Source organism: Neovison vison, chromosome 1 (genome assembly GCF_020171115.1).
Source record: "Neovison vison isolate M4711 chromosome 1, ASM_NN_V1, whole genome shotgun sequence".
Taxonomy (NCBI): Eukaryota; Metazoa; Chordata; class Mammalia; order Carnivora; family Mustelidae; genus Neogale; species Neogale vison.
In genome coordinates this window covers 18,833,036-18,845,238 of record NC_058091.1, presented here as the reverse complement: position 1 = coordinate 18,845,238, position 12,203 = coordinate 18,833,036, and the positions used below count along the sequence as shown (strand labels likewise).

General features: G+C 35.7%; 1 protein-coding gene across 2 annotated transcripts in view; it reads right to left on the bottom strand.

Moving 5' to 3' along the window:
• Positions 1 to 2,511: 2,511 nt before the first annotated feature.
• HDAC2 (histone deacetylase 2) overlaps positions 2,512 to 12,203 on the bottom strand; it is a 29,717-nt gene continuing 20,025 nt past the window's right edge. For both annotated transcript variants that reach the window (XM_044244241.1, XM_044244233.1), the window contains exons 9-14: positions 8,436 to 8,576; positions 8,108 to 8,216; positions 7,376 to 7,506; positions 6,153 to 6,308; positions 3,532 to 3,589; positions 2,512 to 2,885 (exon numbers count right to left, since the gene is read on the bottom strand). In XM_044244241.1, coding sequence (XP_044100176.1) covers positions 2,855 to 2,885; positions 3,532 to 3,589; positions 6,153 to 6,308; positions 7,376 to 7,506; positions 8,108 to 8,216; positions 8,436 to 8,576 — 626 coding nt within the window. In that variant the 3' untranslated portion in view covers positions 2,512 to 2,854. The remainder of the gene's footprint in view (positions 2,886 to 3,531; positions 3,590 to 6,152; positions 6,309 to 7,375; positions 7,507 to 8,107; positions 8,217 to 8,435; positions 8,577 to 12,203) is intronic.

Here is a 12,203-nt window from a genome sequence, read left to right as displayed (position 1 = left end):
ATCAATTTTTAATTTTTAAAAAAGATGTATGCCTCACAACCCTGAGATCATGACCTGAGCCAAAACCTAGAGTCAGTCACTTAACTGACTTGCCACCCAGGGCATTCCAGATTTACTTGTAATTTTGATATAGGATGTTAAATTAAGTCATTCTAACTAATAGTGACTCTCTCTCTACATACTAGTGTATGAGAATTTCCTCATCCTCTTGCCAACGTTTTTCAAATTTACAATAGGTTCAAAAAAAAAATCAAAAAATTACCTTCATAGATTTTAATTTGCATTTCCTAAGTGGTTTAAGATCTTTCTGTATTTAACTATTTTATTTATTTGACAGACAGAGATCACAAGTAGGCAGAGAGGCAGGCAGAGAGGAGGAAGCAGGCTCCCTGCTGAGCAGAGTCAGACACGTGGCTCAATCCCAGGACCCTGGGATCATGACCTGAGCTGAAAGCAGAGGCTTAACCCACTGAGCCACCCAGGTGCCCCAAGATCTTTCTGTATATAACTTTTTTTCTTTTCTTTCCCAGTATTCACATCCTTCATGCACTTTTTCCGTCTTTCTCTACTAGTTTCAGGTATTAGCCTTTTTAACTGTGGCCAAGTTGTAATTCTGCACACTGCCACCTGCCACGTCATTTTGCTCAACTTAAGAGTTATTTTGTTAGCCTCAATTTTTCTGTCAACTGTATCGCTTCTCCCGTAGTTTGGGGTCAGATTTTCTCTACTCCAATTTCTCTTTTAAGTCTCTTGAACAGTTTCTAGTACTTAGGGTCTCATTTTCTTTCATTTCTTTCATTTTTTTAATATTTTTCTAGTGGAAGGTATGAAACTTTTCCCATTTGACTAACCTTCATCCCAACACTCCTTTAGGAATAACCCTTTTCTTCTCTCACCAATCTGAAGTATTTATCCATTATTAATTCCCAAATGTACAGGTATTTACCTAGTTATTCTGATCTTTCTCATTAAACACCAGAACTTCTCCACACTTTCATTTCTAGAAATTGTTATTGCTATTGTAAACAGAGCCTTTAGTCTTTCCACAGTTGTTTGGAGGTTGTACCAAGTCACTTGGGCTGAATGTGCAGGTTTCACAATTCTCTTGAAGCTTCAGTTCTATATAATGCTATTTGTAAATAGGAAAACAAAAGGTAAAATGCCCAAGGAGGTTCATTACAGTACTGAAACAGATGTTTAGTGTGTCTTTACAATAGAACAGTAATACACAGCAGCTAAAATGAACTACCATTTGCTCAATGGTGTAGATCACAATATAAGAACCAAGTTCCAGAAGTGTATGTATGTGATACTTTCTGTGTTTCAGGAACACTAAACACACTACCTTAGTCCCTTAATAAAGGACTGAGTTAATACCTAATGTCATCAAGGCTCAGATCCTGGATTTGCAGCAAGAGTAAAAGCATGGATAAAATATCCACGAACTTCAGAGAAAGTTACTTCTGCAAAGTGGGAAAGGGGAGTTAAATGGCAAAGTGTATCAAGATGTTTCATACTGGTATATATTTAAAGGAAAAAAAAAAAACCCACTTGAAGGAAATATGGCAAAAGTGAAAAAAAGTGTTAAATCTGAATTGGTCCATGGCTGTCCATGACCTAAATCGGGTGCTTCTGTGAATGTCTAAAGTATTTCTCAACACAGGGGCTACAGAGAAACATATTCCACATCATCTTCTAGAATTTTATGGTTTTTATTTCAAAACAATCACTTTAGGTCTGGCAAAAAGGTAATTTCACTCATTTTGACAAGTTCCTAAAACGTTACTTTTTCTGTTGCATATCCTAAAGTATAAATTACCCACTTGTCTGCAGTCTGTGGCTGTAGGCGTTCTTCATTACCTTCAGCTGGATATCCAAGGCATTAAAATGAACAAATACTCAATAAACAGAAAAATAAACTGCTTATTTCCTTGGTTTGGAAACTTGTGTGCAATAGTGGAACCTGAATGCTATGCAAAATGCAGTAAAAGGACCAGGTTTTGTCTAAATAGGTTTTATTTTAGACAGAGTTAATATGAATACAGGAAAGTTCTGGTCAAACACAACCATACAATTCCTTTTCTACTTCGTACATAGTGGGGTTGGCAATGAAGTCACATATTGCTCAGTATGGAAGACAGTTTCCCTCTCCGATTAGGATTTCTTCTTTCAATTCAAAATTTTCATCTCCAGTTTTTGGGAATCTTTGGTTGAGCTCAAATATAATTCCTGATTTCAATCGCATAGCTTATATTATTAATTTAGAGATAAATTACTATAAAGAGGTGCCAATCTTCACTGGTGACTGGCCAAACTATAAAAACCAAGACAGCAGAACTGCTATTGCATTAAGAAATAAGTACTGTAAAATACTCTTTCCTGAACAGTAAATGGATAACCTTGCAGTTGTAATCAGTGATCTTTCACTCCTAATGTATCCTAATTGTACAGAAAGTCACGGTATTAGCCCCCAAAAAGGAATTCATGTTGTAATAAACAGACAAAAGACAATCCAAGTACAATTTTTTAATAAAGATAATTACAAAAGATGGAAAAAATCAGCTCAGAAAGGCCAATTACTTCTTTAATAGATCAGTTTTTGACATAATAACTCACATCAATTTTAAATACTATCACATAAAGCATGGTGGAGAAAAGAAATTTTGCTTCATAATTAGAAAACTCACAATAAAACTTGCCAAGAAAAACAAAAACAAAAAAAAAGCCATTTTGAAAATAAATACAGTCCATGCCAAAGTAGTATAAAATGAAGCCAGAAGTCTTCAAAAAGAAAAAATTTTTCTTCCCAATATTTTCTCTTTTATGGTTTCTGAAATTGGTGACACACTCAAATTCAAGGGTTGCTGAGCTGTTCTGATTTGGCTCTGTTAAAAGAGGCAACATAGAATATTAGGGCTCTATAGGGTCATGTGCCCAGAAACACATGATAATGTCTTGTTTTGGGGGTACTGACTCCCTTAATCTTTCCAGTGATTTTTAGAATCGATTCCAAGTTATCCTATAAAGGCTGGCACAAAATTATGCGTGGTCAAGTATTTCTATGCTTTATGATTATAAAAAACTCAATTATGATTTTGCTAAACATAATTGCATTATGAATTGTGTTATGCTAGCCCCATGTTTAAATTTATCTACCTCCCAATACTAAAAAAATTCATATATGGAAATTAAAAGAACCACAAAAAGATCACATGAAGTTACTAGCAAAAGGTCTCAAATACATTACACGTACAGGAGTACAAACTAATTTATGTGGAGTTATACAGTATTATTATAGTCTTTATCATTTTTTAAGGCAAACTACGTAAGTAACAGATGAACAAATAAACTGGATGGTTAAGATGGCATATATTACCTTATCCACAAATATGGATGAAAATTTAGAGCGCCACATACAACTTACTGATGCTCTCAAGCAAGTTCAGTCCAGCACTTCCCAAAATATACACCCAAAGTAAATGTATTATTTTTATAGTATATAAAAATCACTAGATAAGGAATATAATTTACCCTTTGGTATCTGTTTTTTCACCACTACTGTCCTTAGATTTATCTTCTTCCTTAACATCTAAAAACAAAAATTGGGAAGAGTTTAAAGCCTATTTTAAAATACAAAATACATACATTTTAAAAATATACTTTCCTTACAATATAAAAAGCTGTCATATATAAACAGTATTCATGAATTCAGTAACTACAGAAGCTTTGCTGGGTTCAAGGGTCAATGTAACAACGGAGGTCCTGCCCTTTTGAAGTTCTGTTTCACTCAGACTGCAGTATTACAGCTGGGCTTGTGTTGTGGAGAAGTTCAGCCTACAGACATAGGCACAGCACTGAGGGAGGCTGGGAAAGGCTATTACAGAGAGAGACATCTGAGAGGTGTCCTAAAAATGAATAGCTTTTGGGTGGGAAAAGGGATTAAGCATCCTGAACAGAAAAGGAAAACTTAAAAGGACTTTGAGGCAAGACTGAATTTTTTTAAAAGATTTTATGTATTTATTCATGAGAGAGAGAAAGAAAGAGGGAGGGAGGGAGGCAGGGGAGATCCTGGAATCATGACCTAAGCCAAAGGCAGACGCTCAACAGAGACTGGACCACCCAGGCGCCCCAAGACAGAACTAACAGATTAGGAGGAAGAACGGAAAGGCCACTGGGAATGCCGTACCGTGAGGAGACAGGAGGAGTAGGGAAGATAAACTCAGAGGCACAGTAGAGGCTAAATCCTACTGCTTCCACCATTCACTTTTAACCCTCACTATATGTCCTGAAACTTTATAATTCTAATAAAAATCAATAAAATAGTAATATTAACACTACAAACTTAAGACTATTAAAACAAATTAGCCCACGTGTGCTGAATTTCTTCAAAAGCAGCATATGAACCAAAGTTCTAAAGCAATAACCTGACAATAAAGATACTTGATTATAAAACACTGTTATTACACATGCTACACAGACATTTCAGGGGACTGCTCTGACAATACAAACCTGTGTGACAATAGGATACTATGACTTTTTTTGGACTACTGCCTTAACTTGGGATATGTAAACTTAGCAATTCAAAGTACCAAAATGGAACTGAGAAATGGAGGAAGAAAAAAAGAATAGCCCCAATAGGTTTGGATTTACAGATTTTAAAAGTTTTCTGTAGTAATAGTTCTTCACGTGCAACACAAGGCAATTTAAAACAGGAAGACTTTATAAGAAGCGCCCCATCATAAAACAAATTTTTAAAAATTATCATTATCAGCAGTAAAAGTTACTAAGAGATTAATCCACTACAAGGTCATTAAGCCAAATCAAAAGAAGCGCTAGAAGAGCAATGAAGACAAGAAGCACCCTAGTGAAGGTGCTTTCCCATTTGAGGGGAAAAAAGCACAAAAAAGCTAAAAATTTTTAAAATGAGAAGAAACTTCAAAAGTGACAATAGTATGTACTGATGGTGAAAGAATGAAAAATACTAGAAAAGCAATACAGCTAAAGCTAAGCCCTCCTTACCTCAAACGTAAGTGGAATTTCTGGATGTCAGTCGGTACGTTAAGAGCAGACTGGAGCCATCATTTGATACATTCAAAGTTAGAGTTTTAAAAGTTAGAGAATGGTAGGTAGCCTACAGAGGAGTGAATCACGAGTAAAAGAATCGAACTGCAAGTGTCAGATGTGCTGGGGAATCTAACCTCTCTAGTTAAAAAAAAAAAAAAAAAAAAAAAGAACATGACAGCCAGCTTACTCATGAACCTTCAGTGTTGACAGATACAAGGAAAAGGATGCTGGCCTATCAGTTTTCCACATGCAATAGGGTCAAAATTTACAGTCAACTAAAACTCAAGTTTATCACCATTATTTGTATACAGGTATCAGGTTATCTGGTATCCATTCCGTCAAGGAACGCACCAATGTTAAGAACATAGTTAAGTTACTGTGTTCCCTAACCACGAGCCGCTCAACCTAGCATGGAAGTACATAAAATCCTATTTTGAGGCATTATAATATATGTTAAATAAAATGACCAAGGTATGTGTAAGTACTCTGGGAACTGAGATAAGAGATTCCGGTAGTAAATTTACTGCCTAAAGCATCATTTCGTCAAAAGATAAGCTACAGCATTTTTAAGTTATGGCATCAAAGTATTATACCTTCCCCCCTCCAATCCAGCTTCCACCCTCCTATCTTTCCTCAGAGTTTTTATGTTTTCATCAAAATTTCTGAGCAAAGCGTACTCTCTCTCAGCTTTTTCACAATGTTGAAACTGGCCTAAGGATAACTTTTTCTGTGTCTTATTCCTACCAAATAAACGTTAGGTAGTTACAAACTATCTCAGAATCTGAGCTCTGCTCAGAGACTACAAATGGATGTGTAACCACTTTGTCTTTACCCAATCTGTACCACCGTGTGGCGTCTGCTGTTCTATGCCTGTGTCAGCAAGAGACAGTAGGTTTTCTAGACTATAAGAGCAAATGTGACTAGTAACATTAAGAGCAGGTAAGGTAAGCCCCTTTACCACATGGAAAAAAGTCATAATCACCCTTTAATACTTGCACAATTGACTTCAGGATTTCATTAAAAAATTGCAGTGAAGCTCATTTTAAAAACTTACAATTAAAATACTTTTACAGAAAAATAAATCTGACCTGCTTTTTTGTCCTCTGTTTCCTTCTTGTCTTCTTCAATTCTAGCTTTCTTTGCTCCTTTCTTATGATCAGCCACATTTCTACGTCCTCCTTCTCCTTCATCCTCAGAATCTGAGAATTCTTCATCACAAGCTATTCGTTTGTCTGATGCTCTAACTGATTATATAAAAATGTTAATGAAAGTTGACAAGGCAGTCAGTCACAGGTTTTATTAATGCTGTAACACACTCATATACAAATGCACCAACCAATTTCCACATCTAAAAGTACAGGGTAACAGATGCTTAATAATCCTAAGATTAGAACTGAATGCATGGTTTGTTCAATAATGAAAATTTAGATTTGATCTCGGAAGAAGTAATTCAAAGAAACATGAAAAGCACTTGGGGAGCTCACCAAAAAAAATTTGGGAGGGAAAAACTATGTTTTACCAATAGGAGGGGGGGATACTATCTTTATCTAAAGAGTGACCATTTATTTCAGAGCTAAAAGGAGATGTAGACAGTAACATTAAAAATATCATTAATACCAAGTATGTTAGAAGGTCTACACCACAACATATACCATATTATGCTATAACTCTAGCAACCAATATTAAGTGGAATGAGAGACAAGAGAATCAAACAGAAGGTGCTTAATGTTACTGAACTCATTCTCATTGGATAAATGGCACAATTTTCCAATCCATTCCCAAATACCAGTGCAGGGTCCAATGCAGGGCTCGATCTCATGACCCTGTAATCATGACCTGAGCCATTATCAAGAGTCAGACGCTTAACCAACTGAGGAACCTAGGTGCTCCTTGACTGTATATATAGAGTCACATGAACTAAAACCACTGACACTCAAATGAGGCTTTAAGATACAAGAGGGGTGCCTGGGTGGCTCAGTGGGTTAAGTGTCCGTCTCTGGATCAGGTCATGATCCCAGGGTCCTGGGACTGAACCCCGCATTAGGCTCCCTGCTCTGTGAGGAGTCTGCTTCTCCCTCTCCCTACAGTTCCCCCTGCTTGTGCTCTCTCTCTTAACAAAAAAACAAAACAAAACAAAACAAAACAAAGTCAAATTATGTAAGATTAAAAATGGGAAAAAAGGACAACAATAATAGTGTCCTCATGGAATGTGACCCATAGTGAAGTTCTTGGACCAAGAAAACCTTAATTTGTAGTGCTATTTTTAACAAATCAGAAGAATGTAACAGTACACATCAAGGCATTATCTTACTAGAAATTCTCTTGTCTGGATCCTCTCCATCTTCATCTCCACTGTCTTCATGAACAGCATCTTCTGGAATAGCTTGCATCTGGACGCCAGGTGCATGAGGTAACATGCGTAAATTTTCAAATAAACGCTGTCTAAATTACATATGCAAATTTGTTAGACAAAATTCATTTTTCAAGTTTCTCTTAAATGTAAGAGGAAACATTAAGCAAAAATCTTGTTTATCTGACTTAACCATTGAGTTAAAATAATAACATAAAAGCATGATACTTCAGACTATCATTAACTCATCTAATACTCAAAATTTTCAACATAGGTACTATTTCATCCCTCATTTCAATAATAAGAAAATATAAGCCTAAAGGCAAATTAACCTGCATATATCACAGACCTAGTTGTGTCACAGAGAGAGGACACAAACTTAGTGTGTACAATAGCTCTCTAAACACTTTGCTCTTGGAGATAAAGTTTACCAAAATGTTTTGAAAAGGAAAATTTCACTTTCAAGTAAGGCAAGAAAGTATACAATTTACAGTACCCTTTGAAATTTAAAAATCCATTTTAAAAGAAAATGGAAGTATTTTTGAGCTATGAAGCACATACATTTTCATTATCTCAGAAAAAAATAACCAGTGATCTTACAGTTTCAAATGCTTTTGAAAAAGACGAAGGAACTATATGATATGTAAAAATAAAAATAAAAAGTTTTATCAAATCAATTCAATGATCTCTTACTTTATCTTTTCCATATATTCTGGAGTGTTCTGGTTTGTCATGTTTGAAGGACTAATATGCAGTTTGAAGTCCGGGCCAAAATACTCAAAGTAATCATTATACGGCAATTCTATTAAAACAATGAAATAAAGCAACATATTAAAAGCTCAATTTCACACAAACCCATACAAAAAATCCAGATTCAAGCTGTGAAACAGTCCCTAAGAAAACTTTTAAGAGTGACCGCTCTCCTACTTACATAGTTTGGAATCTACTCTAATCATTCATCTGTCCATTTGTATACACTGACAGTTTCGTACCATACAGACAGCACAGTAGGACTACTTACCATTGGGAATCTCACAATCAAGGGCAACTGCAGTCTCGTAAGTCCAACACCGAGCAACATTACGAATTGTGTATCCACCTCCCCCAAGCATCAGTAATGGTAAATTAAAAGTTTTCACAACTTCTACACATTTAGCATGACCTGAGACAAAAAAAAGGATTTGGGTTAACAACAAATCTAAATATTCTGACAGTTTGACAAGTAAGTTTTAAAAAGATAATGGATGCAAACAACAAGTTTTACTCAACCAAAATGGCTTTTCTAAATATTTAAAGAGTATGTAAAAATTTCAAGAAATTTCTAGTCTCGGGGCGCCTGGGTGGCTCAGTGGGTTAAAGCCTCTGCCTTCGGCTCAGGTCATGGTCCCAGGGTCCTGGGATCAAGCCCCGCGTCGAGCTCTCTGCTTGGCAGGGAGCCTGCTTCCTCCTCTTTCTCTGCCTGTCTCTCTGCCTCCTTGTGATCTCTGTCTGTCAAATAAATGAATGAAATCTTTAAAAAAAAAAAAAAAAATTTCTAGTCTAAAATTTTTATTTAAATATCTTTCACACAATGATATATAGAACACAATAAGATATAAGTGGCTATTTTAACAAGTGTCCCTAACAGAAAAGTGAATTATACAACTAAATTAACAAAAAATATGAACAGAACACCTATTTTTATTAACATAGGAAGACATTATGTGGTATGAAGATTCTATGTTGATGTGACATTACATGGGGGGAAAAAGGTTACAATGAAACATGAACAATCATAGGGTGCCTGGGTGGCTGAATTGTCAAGCGTCTGCCTTCCGCTCACGTCATGATCCCAGGGTCCTGGGATCGAGCCCCGCATCAGCTCCCTGTTCACTGGGAAGCCTGGTTCTCCCTCTCCCACTCCCCCTGCTTGTGTTCCCTCTCTCTCTGTCAAGTAAATAAATAAAATCTTTAAAGAACCACAAACAAGGTGCCTGGATGGCTCAGTGGGTTAAACCTCTGCCTTCGGCTCAGGTCATGGTCTCAGGGTCCTGGGATCGAGTCCCACATCATCGGGCTCTCTGCTCAGCAGGGAGCCTGTTTCCCTTCCTCTCTCTGCCTGCGTCTCTGCCGCTTGTGATCTCTCTGTCAAATAAATAAAATCCTTACCAAAAAAAAAAAACCCATGAACAATCTAAATTTTACCACTTTTCCATATAAACATAATGCAGACAAATCATGAAAAGCTATACAACAAAGTTTAACTGTAAGTTATCTTCAGGTAGCAGTACTATGAATAATTTTCTTAACTTATTTAGGATTATAAAATTACTCTCTATTGCTATTAAAAAATACTTCAACAAATATCTACGTGTAGAAATTTAAAGTAAACTAATATATTAGGAAAGTAAACCTAATATAAAAACAAAATACTTTCTTTGGATAAATGTAATTGTTTAATAATTAGTTTTTGTATCTATCATTCAGGCATACAAATCAATCTTTAAAGAAAAACACCCTTCAATTATAGAAGAAATCCATGCTTACTGAAGAATATTTGGAAAAAATCAAAAAAGTACAAAGACGAAACTGTTTAAAACTCCATTATCCAAAGACAGTTTTTAAAGTATTTCATTGCAATTCCTTCTGACTTAGTAAGATTTAATGATTTTTTTCATGTAATTGTGTATTTGTGAGCATTTCCATTGAGAATTCAACGGTTGCAATATAAAATTCATAACCCAATTTCTATTACTGCTACTAGAAAAACATGAGCTTCTTATAATGGATTAAAAAAACCACTTCAGTATTTTTTTTTTTTTTAAGATTTTTTAAAAAATTTATTTGACAGGAAGAGAGACTCAAGCAGGGAGAGTTGGAGAGGGAGAAGCAGGCTTCCTGCCGAGTGGAGAGCCCGATGTGGGGCTCAATCTCAGGGCCCTGGGATCATGACCTGAGCCAAAGGCATCAGATGCTTAACGACTGAGCCACCCAGGTGCCCCACACTTTCGTATTTTTAAAGACAAAATAAAAAGTTAACTCATAGACTTCTGAGTAAAGACGGCTAGCTGGCTAAACAAAAACACTTTTCCTTCTCCTTAAAACCTGATAAAAATGACTAAAGGTATTTTTTAAAAGATAAAACCAAACCTATAAAAAATGAAGAATGGCAGAGAACACAGTAACAACATAAAGTAAGGTAGAAAAGAGATGGACAAGAGGTTAATGGACTTTAAAAGACCTGAGAAATCTAAATTGAAGCTGGCAATGGAGAAAACTTAGAATCAAGTTTAAGATCTGGGATTGGTGAAAATATCCTTAGCGCTTTATATAACTGAAATTCTAACAGCAGAAATGTAAATTACTATAAAAGTAAAACACTACAGTTTATGATTATGAATGTTAAAACTTTTAAGTTGAAAACAAAGCATTTTTGAAGTACTAGGACATGAAAACGGACTGTTAATACCCTTTTTGTACATTAGGAAGATCATATCCATTTTGAAGTGAACAGATGGTTAACAACACATTAAGTTCAACAATATGAAACTGCTATTTGACCACTATTGACCTACCAAGAAAAGGGGCAATCAAGTTTGTATGGTTTAACCTAATAAAAGTAGAACAGATTGTACCATTAATTCTAAAGCTAACTGGTATAGAAGCAATCATAACATTAAATAAAAGACTTTAATATCTAGATTTAGGTATTTAATTCCACTTAAGCCAAGTCATTTTTAAAAAGTTCTATTTGAGAATTCTTCACATCTTAAGAGGCAATTCAATGCAAGAACATCCCTTTGTCAACTGAAGATTCAGAAGGAAAATAACTACAAAATCATGAACAATATTCATCATTACTGATCCCCATAGAATAAATTTTAAGAACTTATTAAATAAAATTAAGGATTTATTCTTACACCCTGGAAGTTCATTCCATGACGGTGAACTTTCACTTTGGTCTGGACTTAAGTCGCATGTTAATTTCAACAATGGATCAAATTTAAGTTTTGGTGCTATCCTCCTAATCCCCCACACATCTTTTCTCAGAAAGCTACCTGAGAATGTGCTCTAACAAAATAAGACCAAAATTTAGAGGAAGACAGAGAAAAGAGCAATGGGGGAGAGGAGGCATATAAAAGAGAAACGAAGAGCGCTTTTCCCACCAAGTCTATAGGAGATCCTTGTTCAAACAGTAACACCTCAGAAGGTTATTCTTCAAAAAGGTAAAAATGATGGAATACTTGATGCAACTGAACATTTGAAGCTATGTAGATACTGGTGATTTAATAATGAGTAAAGAGAAAACTAGAAATGAGGCAAGAAAAACAAGTTATACAATAAAAGATCTGGTAAGCTGAAAAGTGCTTTAATGTTGATGACACTGTAAACACTGAATGCCACACCAAAATTCTAGTATAATTACCAGATTTAAGCTATAAAAATGAAGATACTGGAAGGGTGTACGCAAGTACTGGGGACAAAGTGGTGAAAAAGAGCTAAATCCCCCTTCTTCCATGATAGGAACTGAATATACAAAGAGAAAACTGAAAGTAACAAAGTTTGGGACACCTGTCTGGCTCAGTTGAAGAAGCATGCAACTTTTTTTTTTTTTTTTTTGAAGATTTTATTTATTTATTTGAGAGAGAACATGAACTGGGGGAGGGGGGAGAATCTCAAGCCGACTCCGTGCTGAGTACAGAGCCCAGCGCAGGGCTCTACCTCAGGACTGAGATCATGACCTGAGCTGAAATCGAGAGTCGCATGCTCAACCTCCTGAGCCAGACAGACGCCCTGAGAAACATGCAAC